This window comes from Equus quagga, chromosome 11 (genome assembly GCF_021613505.1).
Source record: "Equus quagga isolate Etosha38 chromosome 11, UCLA_HA_Equagga_1.0, whole genome shotgun sequence".
NCBI lineage: Eukaryota > Metazoa > Chordata > Mammalia > Perissodactyla > Equidae > Equus > Equus quagga.
Window position 1 is genome coordinate 82,811,363 of NC_060277.1, and position 18,534 is coordinate 82,829,896.

General features: G+C 37.0%; 2 protein-coding genes across 4 annotated transcripts; one reads left to right on the forward strand and one right to left on the reverse strand.

The window, feature by feature from the left end:
* Positions 1-9: 9 nt before the first annotated feature.
* On the reverse strand, positions 10-6,223 carry LOC124247488 (forkhead box protein D1-like). Of its 2 annotated transcripts, none has more exons than XR_006890748.1 (2): positions 4,579-5,990; positions 10-67 (listed from the first exon to the last, which is right to left on the reverse strand). XR_006890748.1 is itself a non-coding variant. In XM_046676819.1 (2 exons), exons 1-2 carry the CDS (start codon positions 6,221-6,223, stop codon positions 39-41), a joined length of 294 nt encoding a protein of 97 aa, XP_046532775.1. In that variant the 3' UTR covers positions 19-38. The 2 variants fall into 2 exon arrangements, 1 of the variants encoding a protein (XP_046532775.1); XM_046676819.1 differs by having other exon boundaries at positions 19-67; positions 5,959-6,223.
* Positions 6,164-17,069, forward strand: RNFT1 (ring finger protein, transmembrane 1). Of its 2 annotated transcripts, XM_046676817.1 has the most exons (9): positions 6,164-6,316; positions 7,581-8,035; positions 8,227-8,303; positions 9,628-9,728; positions 11,179-11,332; positions 11,907-12,065; positions 12,766-12,831; positions 15,436-15,537; positions 16,176-17,069. In XM_046676817.1, the coding sequence occupies exons 2-9, from the start codon at positions 7,636-7,638 to the stop codon at positions 16,308-16,310; spliced, it is 1,194 nt and encodes a 397-aa protein (XP_046532773.1). In that variant the 5' UTR covers positions 6,164-6,316; positions 7,581-7,635; the 3' UTR covers positions 16,311-17,069. The 2 variants fall into 2 exon arrangements, with proteins under 2 accessions (XP_046532773.1, XP_046532774.1); XM_046676818.1 differs by lacking the exon at positions 11,907-12,065.
* Positions 17,070-18,534: the final 1,465 nt, after the last annotated feature.

The window sequence follows — 18,534 nt, forward strand, 5'->3', positions numbered from 1 at the left end:
GGCGGCATCCCACATGCCACAACTAGAAGTACCCACAACTAAAAATACACAACTATGTGCCAGGGAGCTTTGGGAGAAAAAGAAAAAATACAACCTTTAAAAAAAAAACATTAGCTCCAAATAGACTGTGAAAGGTTAGGGATGTATATTATAATCTTTAGAGTAACCATTAAAAAATAATACATCTCCAAGAAGATATACAAATGGTCACCAAGCACATGAAAAGATGCTTGACATCACTAATCATTATGGAAATGCAAATCAAAACCACAATGCTTACATGTCAATTATATCTCAATAAAGCTTGATTAAAAAAAAACCCTGCCACAATGAGATATCATCTCATACCCATCAGGATGGCTACCATCAAAAAAGAAAAGAAAGGAAAGAAAAGAAAAAAAATAACACGTTGGTGAGGATGTGGAGAAATTAGCACGCTTGTGCACTGTTGGTGGAAATGTAAAATACTGCAGCTGCTATGGAAAACAATATGGCAGTTTCTCAAAAAGATTAAAAATTGATACAGCAATTCTACTTCCACTTCCACCTTCAAAAGAACTAAAAGCAGGGTCTCAAAGAATATTTGAATACCCAGGTTTATAGCAGATTATTCACAATAGCCTCAAGGTGGAAGCAACCCAGGTGTCCATCAACAGATGAATGGATAAACAAAATGTGGTATATACATACAGTGGAATATTATTTAGCCTAAAAAGGGCAGGAAATCCTGACACATGCTACAACATGGAGGAACTCTGGGGACATTATGTTAAGTGAACTAAGCCAGTCACAAAGACAAATACTGTATGATCCCACTTATATAAAGTATACAGAATAGGGAAATTCATAGAAACCAAAAGTAGAATGGTGTTCGCCAGGGGCTGGGGTGAGGGAGAATGGGGAGTTGTTGCTTAATGGGTATAGAGTTTCAGTTTTGCAAGACGAAAAAGTTCTGGAGATTGCACAACAATGCAAATATCCTTAACAATACAGAACTATACACTTAAAAATAGTTAAGATGGTAAATTTTATGTTATGTGTATTTTACCACAATTAAAAATAAGAAACTGAAAAAAAAAATAAAGACAGATAACCAAAAAAACCAATAGATAAATTACAATGGAATACTAAAAATATCCAAATAATCCAAAAGAAGGCAGAAAAGGTAGAAGAGAGAAACAAAAAAGATGGAATGAACAGAAGACGAATAATAAAATGGTAAACTAACTCCAATCATATCAAGAATTACACTAAATGTAAATGGTCTAAACACACCAATTAAAAGCAGAAACTGTCAGATCAGCCCTGGTTGCCTAGTGGTTAAGTTCAGCACACTCCACTTCAGCAGCCTGGGTTAGGCTCCTGGAGCAGACCTACACCACTCATCTGTCAGTGGCCATGCTGTGGTGGTGGTTCACATACAAAAAGAGGAAGTTTGGCAGCAGATGTTAGCTCAGGATGAATCTTCCTCAGCAAAAAAAAAAGCAGAAATTGTCATATTGGATTTTAAAAAAAAGATTCTAGTAAAATAAAATAAGCAAACCATAGATAGGTTAAGAGTAAAAGGATGGAAGAAGATATAACATGAAAACACTAATGAAAAGAAATGGAGTTGCCATTATTACCAGGGATAAAGAGGGATATTATACGAAGTTGGAGGGATAAAATTACCAAGAAGACTTAAGAATTCTTATTGTGTTTGGACCTAAAAACAGATCTTCAAAATATATGATGCAAAAACTGAAAGAACTGAAAGGATAAGTAAACAAATCCATAATTATACTTGGAGGCTTCAGTACTTATCTGAGCAATGGATAGAATAACTAGACAAAAAATCAGCAAAGATTGAGAAGACCTGAACAACACTGTCAATCAACCTGACCTAATAAGACATTCTCTACCCAGCAACAGCAGAATACACACTCTTTTCAAGCGCACCTGGAGCATTTATCAATATTCTAGGTCATATTCTAGGACATATTCTAGGTCACAATAAACATTTCAAAGAATTAAAATCATGTGGGCTGGCCCGGTGGCACAGCGGTTAAGTGCGCATGTTCCTCTTCTGGTGGCCCGGGGTTCGCTGGTTCGGATCCCAGGTTCGGACACAGCACTGCTTAGCACGCCATGCTGTGGTAGGCATCCCACATATAAAGCAGAGGAAGATGGGCACGGATGTTAGCCCATCCTTTCTCAGCAAAAAGAGGAGGACTGGCAGCAGTTAGCTCAGGGGTAATCTTCCTCAAAAAAATAAAGTAATAAAATAAGATAAATAAAATGAAAAAAAGAATTAAAATGATAAAAAGTATGTTCTCTGAGTATATTAGAATTAAATTAGAAACCAATAATAGAAAGATATCTGGAAAAATCACAAATATTTGGAAATTAAACAACACACTTCTAAATAACCCATGGGTCAAAGAAGAAGTCACAAAAAAAATTAGAAAATATTTTGAACTGAGTTAAAATAAAAATACAACATATCAAAATTTATGAGATTCAGCCAAAGTAGTGCTTAGAGGGAAATGTATAAAATTATATGCTTATACCAGAAGAGAATAAAGAGCTCAAATCTCTAAACTTCCACCTTTAGAAATGAGATAAAGAAGAGCAAATTAAATCCAAAGCAAACAGAAAAAAGGAAATAATAAAGAGCAGAAATCAATAAAATTTTTAAAAGGAAAACAATAGAGAAAAATAAATAAACCAAAATAAATGAAACGAAATTTCATTGAAAATATCAATAAAATCTATAAACTTCTAGCCACACTAATCAAGAAAAAAACAAAGATGACACAAATTACCAAGATCAGGATGCTATTATCCCAATGGCCAAAGCAAGTCACATGAGTCAGTCAGCCTGGGAGGGGACTACCCAAGGGTATGGATACAGGTAGGTGTGAAAAACTGGCTTGAGAAGGGAGCATAACTGCAACAATCTACCACACTTAATCCCGTTGATTCCATCTCCTTAAATCTCTCCAATCTCATTCTTCCTCTTGAATCCCACTTCACTGAGGAGTTCAGGACCTTCTCATCTCCTACCTCCACTACTTACAATATAGTCATGTCCTGCATAACGTTTCAGTCAACAACGGACTGCATATACGACGGTAGTCTTATAGGATTAGTACCACGTAGCCTAGGTGTGTAGTAGGCAATACCATCTAGGTTTGTGTAAGTACACTCGACGATGTTCACACAATGAAAAAATCACCTAATGACGCCTTTCCCAGAATGTATTCCAGTGTTAAGTGATGCATGACTGTAGTCTTCTAATTGAGCTTGCATTGCCGTACACTATTAGCATGTGAATTTTCTGGATACACAAATCTGGCCACATAACTCTGCTGCTTAAAACTCAACAACTTCCCTTTGGCCATTAGAATAAACTAATAAAGTCCTAAATAAGACCCTTTCATTTCTAGCTACTTTTACTACTACTGTTCCCTCATATGCACTCTCCTCTTTCAGAAACAAAAAACTAAGTCCTTCAAAGGACCATGGTATTTCAATACTACAACTTTCCACTTAATGTTGTTTCTATCTGGCAAGTGCTATTACTGCTTGTGTCCTGGCAAATTTCAACTTATTCTTCAAGATACATCTCAAATGCCACAAATTTGATGAAGCATTTTTTGCCTGACATAGTTAAATGCTCCCACTTCTTGCTTTCACTGCATCTCATACAACCTTCAATTATAGTGTTTAGTCCAACATACTATAATTATTTGTTTGGAGATCTAACAACTTATTTCACTGTGGGATGGGGATTATGTCTTTTTTAATGTCTATTCTCCAACATCTAGTACCTTGACTCTTAGTAAGTACTCGGCAAATGCTTTTGGAATCAATCAATTAAAATGTTCATTTCCAACATTCCAGATGCCAGTAGAAAGAAAATTTATCAGGTAAGTCTGTCACTGTCAAATCTTGTCATCAACTCAGTACTCTACTTCTTCAAATGCTACTTTTCTGTCAAGTTACTTGCGTGGAATGCAGTTCCAAGTGTACTAATAAACTTTCAATACGCACCAAAATACCTTCAATTTATGTTATGAATATATTAAAATGAGACTTTAAACATTACATTAAGGTGGATAAAAGTACTAAATTTACAAATGTACCAAATGTAATAAAATTATCAATGTACTAAAACATACTGATGCCCCATTGTGGCTGTAGCTTGAACATCTGAGATTGAGTCTCTTTTTTCTGTTTCCTAAATTCCCATATATTTTAAAGTTTAAAACAAAATTATCCATGTTGTAGTTGGAATGGTAAAAGATATACAAATAAGTCTCCTTGAAAAACTCACTCCAGTCCTGAGCATGGCCCTCAGCCTTTGTTACAGACTGAATGTTTGTGTCCCCAAATTCATATGGTGAAATCCTAACCCCCAGTGTGATGGCATTAGGAGTAGGGGTGGGAGGGGAGGGCGTGGGGGGGGGGGGGGGGGGGGTTGGACATCGCTACCTTTATAAAAGAGATTCCAAACAGCTTCCTCCACCCTTCCACCAGGTGAGGACACAGCTGAGAAGACACTGTTTATCTATGAAGAAGGAAGCAGGTACTCACCAGACAACAAACCTGCTGGAGCCTTGATCTTGGACTTCCCAGACTCCTGAACTGTGAGAAGTTTGTTGTTTATAAGCCACCCAGTCTGCCGCCCAAACATACTAAGACAGCTTACTGACCCAGAAACCTAATTTGTCAGGAAGACTTACATTAGTCAAGCTCATGGAAACTTAGGAATAGATTAAAAAAGCGAGCATTTTAATGGATAGTGCGAAGCAGATCTAATACCGGTTTTCCGGAGGCGGGGCGGTAGGGAGTGCCTTTCTAACCAAGGGAAATGGTTTAGTAATAGAACTAATCTAAGTACAGCCTCTAAGTGGATAATTGAGATTAAACAGTAGATTCCGGTTGTGATATAGGAGAAAAGAAGGTGCAAACAATTTCATGGTTAAGGAGCCTCCAAAATAACACGCCAGCAAACTAACTTGGGCAAAGTTGTGAATGGTTTTAAATCAGGAAGTGACTACCAAAAAGACAAAGTATCGCTTTTTTCACAAGGTATTCATTCAACTGACACATGTGTGCATATCTATGCAAATTTATCCTCTCTAGTCAGGAAAGACTGGATCCCTCGCCCAAGTTAGTTTGGTCGAAATGACATGGAATAATTTCAAGAACTGTAGGCAGACTATCAGGCAGTATTTACTTGACGTCAATTTCTATCAAAGGTAAAAAAGCTTGTGGTTCATAATGGAAAGGCTATTGGCGGTTGTGGTGGATGGGGGAGATTTATGGAATACATTTAGTATCATTTAAAATCTATTTTGGCCGGGGATGAAGAGGCAGGGTTTTTGTCTCCTGTTTTGTTTAAACTTTTTCTTAACTTTTTATTTTAGAACAGTTTTAGGTTAACAGTATTATAACCAAGATAGTACAGGGTTCCCTATACCCCGTACAAGAGGGTTTTTAAAATCTAACTTCTACTTCCACCTCCACCTAAACTCTTCCTTACTTCTCTTTGCTTCCAATCTCAGGTTTTGCCAGGGCCTAGTTCACACAGTGCAACTTGAGGATTGTAATGAAAACTCAGTTCAGTTAAAACTTCACCACCCAGCCATAAGTGGGTAGGGAGTTAAGCTCGCGAAACCCGAACGCGGAAACCCGAACGCTCTCGCCCCGCCCAGCCCCGCGTTTCCAGAGACGCGCCGAACCCCTCATCAACTTGGCTCCTCCAAGTCGGTCCCGGCAGATGAGGGCGAATCGCGACCAGGGGGATGGGCAGCCTCCGCGGGGAAGCTGCCCGGGACCCTGCTGGGCGAGCCGGGGGCGGGGACAGGACAGACTCCAACTTCAGGCCCCTCCTCTGAAGGCAGGTTCTCGAAGCCAAAACATTTAACCCCAAAACGTTCAGCTCTGAGGCGTGTGGCGGATTTCACATACATAAGCACATACGTGACGGCGGCTTGTGGTTTAAGGCAGACGCCTGCAGGCCGTTCTCAAGCACAGCCCACTCTCCGCCCCCAGCCAGCTCGCCCAGGCGGCCTCGCGCCCGCGCGGCACCGTCGTCGCAGCCCATCCCTCTGCGCGTCGCGAGGGGCGGGCACGCGCGCGTGAGGACGTCCGGGTCGCGCGCGCCGCCGCCGCCACCACTGCCACCGCCACCACCACCACCACCAAGCTGGGCCGGAGTTGCCGGTACTGGCATTTGAAGGTGATGGCCCTGACTGAAGGCCTTGTGCTGGCGTCTCTCGCTGTTCCTGCAGCCGCTGCCGAGGTGTCGGTCCGCTCATCATGAGAGGTCAGGCCTGGGGGAAGCGGGCGGAGGGGGCGAGGGGCCGCTGCGGATGGGCTCTGGGGAGAATAACTGAGGCACTTGAAGCTCGAACGTGGGTGGAAAACTGTCCTAGGGATTCCGGAAGCGTTGTTTGCGTTTACTTTTCTTCCTTTTTTCTCCCTTTTCTTGCTCGTGCATGGAGGAAAGAGGGAGGATTCTATATTTTTATTGATGGAAAAGATACTGAAACTGTCCCGTCCGACGTCGGTCTTCAGAGGTTTGAGGAAATACGTAGCACGCGTGGCGTCGGAGCATCGGTGAAAGCCTTTAATTGAAAGGCACTAAAAACCAAACTGCCGTACAGTCACTGAAAAAAACATTCAAACGCACGAATGAAATAGAATGACACAGAACATGTCCTGATGTTAACCCTGGCTTCCTCCCCCAGAACCGGCAGTCGGGGATAAGGTCTGCGTTTCCTCAACTGGGATCCCGACTGTGGCATCCTTGACGGCTGCCCACACTGGTCATTTAGGGATCCTTCCTGCCAGTATTCTCTTTCCTCGCCCCCCCCCCCCAACCGATGGTGGCATTTTTAATGGGCAGACTATGTAACTATCCTTATTCAAACCAGAGAGTCACCTAGCAATTACGTGGTGACTCCCCAAATTTCCCTATTTTAAAGGTAGTTAGGTAACATTCTTTTGGGGGGCGGGTATTAATTATTGGAAACCTTTTTATTATCTTTGGGAAAGCTGTTTGAGCATCAAACGAAATTTGTAGGTCACTTAAATGAAATGTTTATTAGTTCTCCATGATTATACATAGGGCATTAAGAGTTAGTTTTTTTCTTCCCAGCCTTTCCAAGCTTTAAAAAATACTGACTTGCTTTTATGAAATGTAGAATCTACATCAGAGATGAAACCGCTCCAGTTGGGCAAGTAACTGTACTGAAGTATGAATGAGTACTAGTACTCAAATTATTAACATCTGCTAGGCACCCATACTTTGACTACTTTGCTGATTCCTTCTGTCATTAGAGAACTGGAGGCATCAGAAGCTGAACTTTTTTTTGTAGCAGGTGTTCCCTAAAGATAGTTTGTTTAGAACAGCAGAGCCTTGGCATTAAGGAAGGAGGAGGGAGTCCAGTAATAAGTGACAGAAAACCAGAAAATAATTCATCTGTGATTATCAGCCTCTCCTTTAGTGAATAAAGGATTCCTAGTGAGCAATATATTGCCTGTATTTAACTGTTTACTTAGAATATGTTCTGCTCTTTGATTTTTAGGAGACAGAACCCTAAAGCAAAGAAATCTGGATCACAGAAAAAGTATTCAAAGGTCATGCAAGCCAACTGTAGCCAACTGCACAGTCCTCCAGGAGCTGCAGGCAGTGAGGATGCCTCAGCCTCCCAGTGTGCCCATACAAGATTGACAGAAGGTTCTTGTCTTCATTCTGGAGATGTTCATCTCCAGATAAACTCCATCCCTAAAGAATGTGCTGAAAATCCAGGCTCCAGAAATATAAGGTCAGGTGTCCATAGCCGTACCCATGGATGTGTACATAGTCGCTTACGGAGTCACTCCCACAATGAAGCCAGGCAGCCTGATGAGACTGCCACGGAGTCTGGAGATCATGGTAGTAGCTCCGTCTCAGAATTCCGGTATCTCTTCAAGTGGTTGCAAAAAAGTCTTCCATATATTTTGATTCTGAGTGTCAAACTTGTTATGCAGCATATAACAGGTAGAGTATAATAAAACACTGAGTTGTTTCATTTGTAAATTCAATTTTCTTTCTTTATTGGTAATCTAACCTATGTATTTCAGTTACTTATTTTCCGTTAGCTTTTAAAATTGTATATGTTTCCTTTAAATTCGTGTCATTGTGTTAACTGATATTTTTCTTTCAATTAACTGGAACTTATTTTCTAACAGGAATTTCTCTTGGAATTGGGCTGCTTACAACTTTTATGTATGCAAACAAAAGCATTGTAAATCAGGTTTTTCTAAGAGTAAGTACAATAATCAACTAAAAAATCATTAAATGTTTCTCTCTGTAGAATTATATACTCACTTTTGAGAGAAATAGGAATTAAGACAGTTTATTTGACAAATTTAAATATATATATTGTAACATCCATGATATATTAAATTTTATATAAATGTCCTAATGCTGATTGTTTCACCTTATTTTCAATGTGTGTTGGGTTCCTGATAAAGAAAAACGAGACAGAGGGATTAAAAGGTTTAGAATGCACTATTTGATCTGATTTGTCAAGTGCTTTCATGTTTTATGAGTTAATTTGACCATACTAATATAATCATTGAAAACTTCAACTGTTGCACTCTTAGGTTTAAAATAGTTTTAAAAAATGTACATTGAGGGGCTGGCCCCATGGCCGAGTGGTTAAGTTTGCACGCTCCACTTCGGCAGCCCAGGGTTTTGCCAGTTCAGATCCTGGGCGCAGCTGTGGCACCAGTATCAAGCCATGCTGAGGTGGCATCCCACATGCCCCAACTAGAAGGACCCACAACTAAAAAATATGCAACTATGTACGGGGGGCTTTGGGGAGAAAAAGGAAAAATAAAATCTTAAAAAAAAAAAAGTACATTGAATAAATGGATATTGAACTATTTAGATCTCTTAAAGAAAATTAAACCCAAAAAGTTTTTCCATAACATAACTTATAAGAGTCCTATTCATATAAATTATTGAGAAAAATAGGATATGTTTATAAAATTTCACCTTCAAGCAACTTTAAAGGGCTATATCTGTGTAAAGAATCATGCATTCTGACCTGGAAATTTCTAGTTAGAACAATCAAAATTTAATTTAGGGTTTAAAACTAGTAACACTTTCAATTAAAAATTAGTAATTAAAATTTAATTTTAAAAGTGAAGTTAAAAACAAATTACTTTATTAAATTCTTATTTAATGGTCTGAGAATTTTAAAAATTATACTTACAAACCCTGATAAATGCATTTTTAAAAATTCTGTTTTTTCGGGGAGGCAAAAATAGGGAGCTGCAGAGGTAAAGTTTGCATTTGGGTGGGTCCTTTATGTCAGCTTGTAGAAGATTTGGCTTCTTTGAAACATAGGTAATGTTTTTATACAATGAAGAAACTTGCATTTAAAAAATTTGTTGGAGTTCTGTTTTGTTTGCTAAAGATATATAAAATAGTGTGATATGTGCAATTTAACAGGTATTCTATGTTTTTATTAAGATTAATCTATTAAAATGTTCTAAGTTAATTAGTCATTAAAGTAAATAGTTTACTGATATTTAAAACTCTGGCGTAACTCAAAATAAATTATAAAATTGTTTATTTTTCAGGAAAGGTGCTCAAAGATTCAGTGTGCTTGGTTACTGGTATTCTTAGCAGGATCTTCTGTTCTTTTATATTACACCTTTCATTCTCAGTCACTTTATCACAGGTAATTAGAGGTCCAAGTACACAATCACATTTTTTATGTAATCATATATTCCGTAGCATTTCACACATATATATTACTTGTGCATACCTATTGTTAGAGTTCAATTTTTACCTATCCGCCTTCTTCCAAGATTGAGAGGGGTAAGTGACTTATTCAGAGTTGTATACCCAGTGCCTTGGCTCCTAGCAGGTGCTCAATAAATATTTAATTTTTGATATTAAATTTTCACTTATACAATCAATCATTATTAAGTACCATTAGGTTGTTGTTGTTGGTCTTTGTTTTTTATTTTTGATAAATAAAAATCATATATATTTAAGATATATACATGATGTTTTGATATATGTATACATTGTGAGATGATTCCACAATCAAGCATATCTGTCACCTCCCTTGGTTACCTTTGTGTGTGTGTGTGTGATGAGAACACCTGATCTTGTTTCTCCTAGTAAGGAGAAGACTTGCTGTAGGACAGTAGTTACTAAGTTTCCATGTCAGATGGAAATGTTCTGAATTTTTGACTTTAATCAGATTAGAAGGCCTGGTTTCAGAGGAGTTAGAGAGATGTGGACAAATCTGGGATATAGTTTGTAGGTGGAGCCAACACCACTTGGATTGGATTGGGTGGGTGGAATAGGTAGGTGGTGGGTGAAGGGAGAAGAATCAAGGATGACCCCTGGGTTTTTAGTCTAAGCAACTGGCTAGACGGTAGCAGCATTTGACTGGGCTGGTTTTGAGAGGAAACTCAATAATTTTGTTTTGAATATGTTAAGTTTAAGAAGCTATGTAGAACTGCTAAGAAAGTGATTACAGATCTATGTCATGAGCTCAGAGTAGAGATTACGGTTATAAATTTTGGTGTTATCGGCATATGGTTGATATTTAAAAACCAGAGGACTCAACAAGACTAACCAGGGAAAGAAAGTATAGACGGAGAAGAGGGTCCAGGACTGGACAGGCCCACGATTAGAGGAGCAGCAGCAAAGGAAACTAAGAAGGAACCACCATATGAGAACACTAGGAAAGGGTGGTTCAGAAGTCTAGGAAGAAAATAATTCAGGGAGGGAAGATGAAGGATGTGGTGATCTTGACAAGGAATTCAGTAGAGGAAGGAGACAGATCCTGATTGAAGGTGGTTGAGGAGAGAACGGCAGATGTCTAGTTTTAGTGAATTTTTTAGATTATAGGCTAGAAAAGTATCAACCTTGACAAGTTAAGGAAGACTGTTCTTTTTCTTTATTCTATGGAGGAAAGATCTGAAATTCAAACATTAAAATCTCTTTAAGCAAAATGGTCTTCCATTCTATTTATGTGAACTCTAACATCTTGCCAAACTCATATTTTCTACACATCAAATAAAGTAAAATATTTGGTAGCAAATTTAAAACCCCTATCAGTATTTTACCTTTGTGTGTTGCTCTAGTAAGTTTTGATATTTTTCTCTTGGTAGCTTAATTTTTTTGAATCCTACTTTGGACCATTCGAACTTCTGGGAAGTACTCTGGATTGTTGGAATTACAGACTTCATTCTCAAATTCCTCTTCATGGGCTTAAAATGCCTTATTTTATTGGTGCCTTCTTTCATCATGCCTTTTAAATCCAAGGTAAGAAACTAATATGTTTTATTGGAACGATGTTAGCCAATCATATTAATGCTACTTAGTCTTCATTTAAATGACTCCTTTTGTAACTTTTCAGTTTGCTAAATAACCTAATTTTATTATTTCACACTGGCAACCACTTGCTCAAAGACTTGACCCTAAATATTAATCTATTCCAATAAAATCAGAATTATATTTGCTTCAGAATAATCTAAAAATCAGTCCCCACATCATATATGGAAAAATATTTAGATTTGTACTCCTTTACTTCTCTAGGGTATTATCAATTGGTAATTGATAACTGATGGTATGGAGTTATTCAGTGTTTTTCCCATATTTAATAAAAATTTTAATATAAATTTTGTAATCAGCAAAGACAAAGATATATGTTTTACTTGTATACATAAAACATTTCACTATGTCATTCTTTAGAAAGTCTGTGAAAACCATTATGAAGAATAATTTTAGTTACCTGTCTTATTCATATACTGTGTTCTCAATCCAATATGAAGTATTTGTGCTCTGTATATAAATACCTTGGGTAGCTCTATTTGTTTTCTCTCCCCTTCCTTTTTAGGGTTACTGGTATATGCTTTTAGAAGAATTATGTCAGTATTACCGAACTTTTGTTCCCATACCAGTTTGGTTTCGTTACCTTATAAGCTATGGGGAGTTTGGTAATGTAACTAGATGGAGTCTTGGGATATTGCTGGCTTTACTCTACCTCATACTAAAAGTAGGTAACGTTATAAATCTTGTCATGCATAATGATTCATATGATGATTATAGATTTTACATACTACTGCTTTTCTCTTTAACTGTTTTGTAGTTTATCTTCATATCACTCGTTTGAAGTAATAGGAGGTTCTGTATCTACTTACAAATGGAGAAATAGAAATATATATCTTTATCCTAATCCAGTGGTTCTCAGATTTTATTAGGGGAGTGGACCTCCACAAAGTATCGGTTATCTAAAGGGGGGGAACAAGTAGAATAGAACATACCCATTCCGAACAATAGCATCTGTCACACACACAATTCCCAAATCAGTGGAGTAGCTTGTCCTGTTGTCTCTATGCCTGCTTCCCTCAACTGAATTACTTTATGAAACTTTAAAATCTAAATGTGCTGAGAACATGTGAACCAGGTAAAATTGCCTTGTCTTTCACATAGATAAGTTTATATTTGTCTTGACTAAATTGTGATTCGAGGTATTCACATGTACTTCATTTTGGTTAAGAGTTGACTGAAATCTATAAATTGAGTAAAATATTCCATAATTGGATTTTAAATGTATTGAAAGTGAAATGATTAATTGTGATATGCAATGAGCATTAAGTTACTATCAGTATATGCTATTAGATTTTAGCTTTGATCTCTAGGTTTAGCAGATAGGGCTCTTTAATGAATTATCTCTTGTTTATTTCCTCTTTCAGCTTTTGGACTTTTTTGGACATCTAAGAACTTTCAGACGGGTTTTGAGAATATTTTTTACACGACCAGTAAGTATGTTTTATCAGTTATGGAAAAACACTTTTTACCTCTTTGTTATAAAATTTTTTTATTTTAGCAATTTTACAAGTGTGGATTTCATAACTACTTGATTTTTTAAAAAAACTTTTCTACTACTTTGGCATTTGGGGCTTTGATAATGATTTTGGAGTTTTATTTCTATGATCAGTTTCTTGCACATTGACAACCACCTGATAAGTTAATGCAGTGCTCATGTATTTGAATGTCTCTCTTACCCCTTCAAATCACTGGACAGTCTTAAGAGTTTATAAACATTCCCTTAAAAATATTGTCATGAACTTTTGTTCCTCTTCCTTTTTTAATCAATAAATAGTGGCTTTGTGTATATCTCTTAACTCCTTATTCAGCTTCTGTGAAAGTGCCTCCACTGTAATTTATTTATATGAAAAAAGCTCATTACCAAAAATTATGTCCCTTGAAATTTTCTTACTGGAAAATTTTTCCCACCAATACTCAATTCTTTATGCACAGATAAGTTCACGGCATGGAATTTAACAATTGAGACTCCAGTGTCAATTATAAACTTGATTATTACATGATTCTACTGATGTTACAAATGGCAGAGAAAGGTACCATCAGCTTTTTGCTATTTAGTAGCCTCAAAGTTTCTCAGTACTTAGGTGTGGCCACCAGATATTACAGTTTGATCCTCAGCTTTGCAGTCCATTAGGTACTTAACAGTTACTTGGTCAGGACTCAGGGGATCTGACAAAAATGTATGTTTAAAAAAATGGATTGTATCTACAAAGTATACCAAACTAACTGATCAGGGCACCCTTTCCCTAAGATAAAGTTAGTAATGTACTAATAAGTTTTGCTTCATCCTATTCAGACTTCTTTCTTTAGACAAGATATAATAAAATTGGGAGTTCAGCTTTGGTTAAGTTTATTCAATTGATTGAGTATCAGCCATTAATCTAGTAAGGCTTATGCTGAAATACTTTGATATTCTTTCTCTGTGAGGCAGAGAGAATATCAGTAATCAAAACTCTTTGATTTATTCCTGAGTCTCTCAGGAATATATACATGTTCCTTAACTTTGCCAGGCAGTCACCAGGAGGATAAGTCTTCACCTGAAGGGAGCCTGAAAAATGCCAGACAAGAGTACTATTTTAAAAGCTTGTCAGCATGAGTATCTGCAGTGTACTTTGCTAAATAACATTTTACTGAAGGGAAATTCACACCAAGATCATCATTATCCCAATTTGTTTCTGGAATCTATAATATGACTAGTCTCAAAAAATCTTAATTTTTATATTTTTATCCTTTGAGTCTTAGTTTGATATTGTAACCCTCGATATTTAGTACAAGAAGTTTAGATCACAACTTCAGGTTGATGAGTCAAGTCATGCTGTGCTGTCATTACCATGAGTGAACCTGGGTGTTCTTACTTCTGTCCAGCCACCTTTTCCCCATCATTTCTACCAAAAGCTGATCTCATTTGTAATATTTTGTCACATCTAGTTAATAACTAAATTCTACTGATTTTGGTGAGGAAGTTATAAAGATCTTAGAAGAGATCAGAAACTTTTTTTAGGACTTTAGAAGAAAAGGAAATTCAAAGGATTGCTTATTGTTCAGTTAGTTTTGACAGTATAACTCTACCCAAGTTACATTTTGCAATTGCAGTTCCTTTGTAAAATTTTATCATTTTTTCTGAGTACTATGCTCTGACTTTTGTGATCTTTAAGGATGATAATTAAAATTATTTTTAGGGGCCAGCCCCGTGGCCTACTGGTTAAGTTTGCACGCTCCGCTTTGGCGGCCCAGGGTTCGGATCCTGGGCACGGACATGGCACCACTCATTAGGCCATGTTGAGGCAGTGTCCCACATGCCCCAACTAGAAGGACCCACAACTAAAATATACAACTATGTACTGGGGGGATTGGGGGAGAAAAAAGCAGGAAAAAAAAAAAAAAAGATTGGCAACAGCTGTTAGCTCAGGTGCCAATCTTTAAAAAAAAAAATTATTTTTAGATTTAGTGGCAGGACACTGTTCAGTGGTCTCTAAACCTTTCACACTGAACTCACCTGGAGAGCTTTCAAAAATTACAGATTCCTGGGTCACATCCCAGTATGTCTGGACCTATTGACTTAATCTCCAGTGTGGAGCACAGCAGTCTATTTTTAAAGCAGTTTCTCCACATGAGTTAATTCAGCCAGCCAAGCTGTGGTTTGACTTTTTGGAACCACTGCCGTAGGTAATAAACAGGCTTAATTTGACAATACTGGGTCACATAATACATGAATATAGATTTTATATTACTTAGTTATATTTTAGATTGCTCAGTCTCTTAAGCCAGTTGAATCTGAAGCACTATCGTTATTTAGGAATGCACTGAATCTAATAATCTTCCAAGATCCTATTATGTATTATTTAATAAGTTCACCTTCATGCAGTCCATCAAAACGTAGTTCTGGATACGTAGTTCAGCTTTGAAATGTTTATGTTCTTCGGGAGAGTTTTCAAATGCCTAGTTCCAGGGAGATTGAGAAAAATGGCATCACCTATGTATTTGAGGAACAGGAAAGAAAGAAATTTGCAGATGAACAGAACTTCTTATCTTCATAGACTTATGGAGTGGCTGCCAGCAAGAGACAGTGTTCAGATGTGGATGATATTTGTTCAATATGTCAAGCTGAATTTCAAAAGCCAATTCTTCTCATCTGTCAGGTAATTATATTTTTAAGAAACCTAAATAAAGCACTTCTCCTTGACTTACATTAGTTACAAGGAAAAAAAAATTCTACAATGCTTAGCAGAAAGTAGCATTCAAGGCACATACTAGTAATTTATTACTGTAATTAGGGACTTGGTAGATTAGCTAAATCTTGTCCCTTATGTTCTAATGATTTTTATGCAGTGTATGAAGTGGAAAAATAATTCAGATAGCAGATTGGAAACCAAAGCAAGTGGAAAACAGGCCATTTTTAATAATTAGATGCTAGTCTTTTAGAATATCAGCATTTGTTATTGAATTGTATAAGGACCTTTCCTAGATTTTTTGGCAGTCTCAAAGACTTCATTAATCCATTATCCTTGATCTTAAAGTTATCACCTAGGGATGGCTTGTATTTTATTAAAAGTGGTTAAATGGATAGTACAGTCAAAAGAACACTAGTGGCTCTACCACTAACACACTCTTTGTGTTCTTGAATGCCATACTTTCTATGTTTTCTTACTTGTAAAATGAAGGGTTTAGTGATCTCCAAAATCCCTTTTAGCTGTAAAGAGTAGGATTCTCTGCAGTGTGATGAATTTAAAGTTAAAATGTTACCAAGTATAAAATCTAGTTCTTAATTCCTTTACAGCATATATTTTGTGAAGAATGCATTACGTTATGGTTTAACAGAGAGAAAACATGTCCGCTGTGCAGAACTGTGATTTCAGACCATATAAACAAATGGAAAGATGGAGCCACTTCATCACACCTTCAAATATATTAAGTTGTACAAACTATTAAGACCACAAAACACTAATTTCTTTTGGTTAAAGTAACTATTGTTAAAGACATTACAATGGATTTTCAGTGCTAGAAATTAAGGAAAATGTTTCAAAATGGTTTTAGAATATTATAATAAGACATAAATGTATAGTCCAATTTATCAAAAGATTAAATGAAAGAATCCTATGTTTAAAAAAATATATAAGTAATCTTCAACCTAATGCATATGCAACATTTATTCTATCCTGTTTAACAGGTCATTGCAGTGTTAAATTGTAAATGTGTTTTCTTGTTAATCTTACCAAAACAGCAATTGGATAACTAGAACTAGTGGTTTTAGAGGAACTCAGGTATTCCTTCCTGACATTGTTTTCAGAATAAAGAATATTTTTCATAGTATTTTAAGATACACATAATCTGAAAGTAGAATTTTCTTTAGCATTGACTTTTATAATTCCCATTCTTAAAATTTTCATAAAATTTGTATTTTTAAATGAAAGTTCTAAATGCTATATTTTACCTGTAACAATCAGATTTCTAAGTGAAGATTAATTTACTGAGGATGATATATTTTAATATTGTATTATTCTCTGTAGTGTGATTAGCAATCAATGAGAATAGATGATTTAAATTCATTGTGTTTGTGGACCTCATACGCACAATCCTGCTGTCAGCTTTAATGTTCATGATCTTGCTTTTTGTTTAGTGCCATGGACTATCTTGACGTAACTATTAAAATAATTCACATGGATTACAAACAGCTGGCTTCACTGATGATTTGAATAGTATTACAAAACCAACTCAAACTCTTAGAAAAGAATTCCCCTTATAACTGGTCTTCTCCAGAAGTTTTGGAATCTTATGCTTGAATCACCTTTACTTAGGAGATTAAAGTTGCACTCAGAGGCAAGCAAAAGCTTTGGATAGTGGGCTGTTTGCCTCTAGGTATTTGTGCAGGGCGGTGGGAAAGGGAATGAGGCACTTTCTCTCTCTCCGTGAAAACTCTAAGGGGGAATTAAGATCTATAACAGAGGTCTGGTTATATCAAAGTTTAGAGTACAAAGCCTCTGCCCATTTTTTCTATTACCATCTATCAGTTTGCACACAAGGAAAAGACAGTGGGAAGGAGAAGTTAGGAGGGAGAGGTAGAAAACAGATTTGCAGTGTTGATAAGACAAAGGCTAAACCAGCATATGGATTAATAAGAGTAGTGACCAACCAGCTACAAGTCAAGTCATTCTCATGCCTGTACGGCCAAACTGACAAAAGAATATTAGAAAGCCTGTAACTTTCCCAGGTAACTACTGCCAGGTTATCAGTACAACTATTTTGATTCATTCAGTGATGATACAGTATTTAACTCTATTATCTACTTTGAGAACCACTGCAAATATTGAAACAAGCTTACTTGGCCTTAAATCACCTTCCTGACTGCCGTGAAGCTAATAGTTATTACTCAGGTATACAGCAGGGAATGGGTGAGAAAGGTAACTTGGGTTTGAATTTGGGTATAAAAGACAGAGGTGCTGACTTATTAAAAACACAAGAATGGCATCTTACTACGTGATTACTTCAGCCTTATTACAATAGCTGCTTACCCTATGGCTATATGGATAGCTTTCTTTTGGTCACATTAGCACCTGAGCTAACAACTGTTGCCAATCTGCCAATCTTTTTTTTATTCTTCTGCTTTTTCTCCCCAAAGTCCCTGAGTATATAGTTGTATATTCTAGTTGTAGGTCCTTCTGGTTGTGCTATGTGGGATGCCCCTCAGCATGGCCTGATGAGTGGTGCCATGTCCACGCCCAGGATCCGAACCAGCAAAACCCTGGGCCACAGAAGCAGAGTGCGCGAACCACTTGGCAACCCGGCCTGCCCCCACTTTGTTTCTTAATATGATTTAATAACAAAGGAGGTCCATAGTGGACAGTGGGGTTTTTGGGGTTTTTTTAATGAACAAGAAAACACTTCACATATGAATTTAAAAGGGGGAAAATGTAATAGGAGAGCTATGCCATCCATTAATAGCACTGATGAACTGGAAGGATTTTTCTACTTCTATTCCTTCACCTCAAAAACAGGGGAACAGGGATTCAAAATCCCATTTATTCTGTGAATTCAGATCACACCCTCTGAAAGATTGTTTTATCTGTACTGAGTCGGTACTATTTTACAAAAAAGTCAGTTTGAGAACTTCTATAGAGAAATCACATTGGCAAACAGGA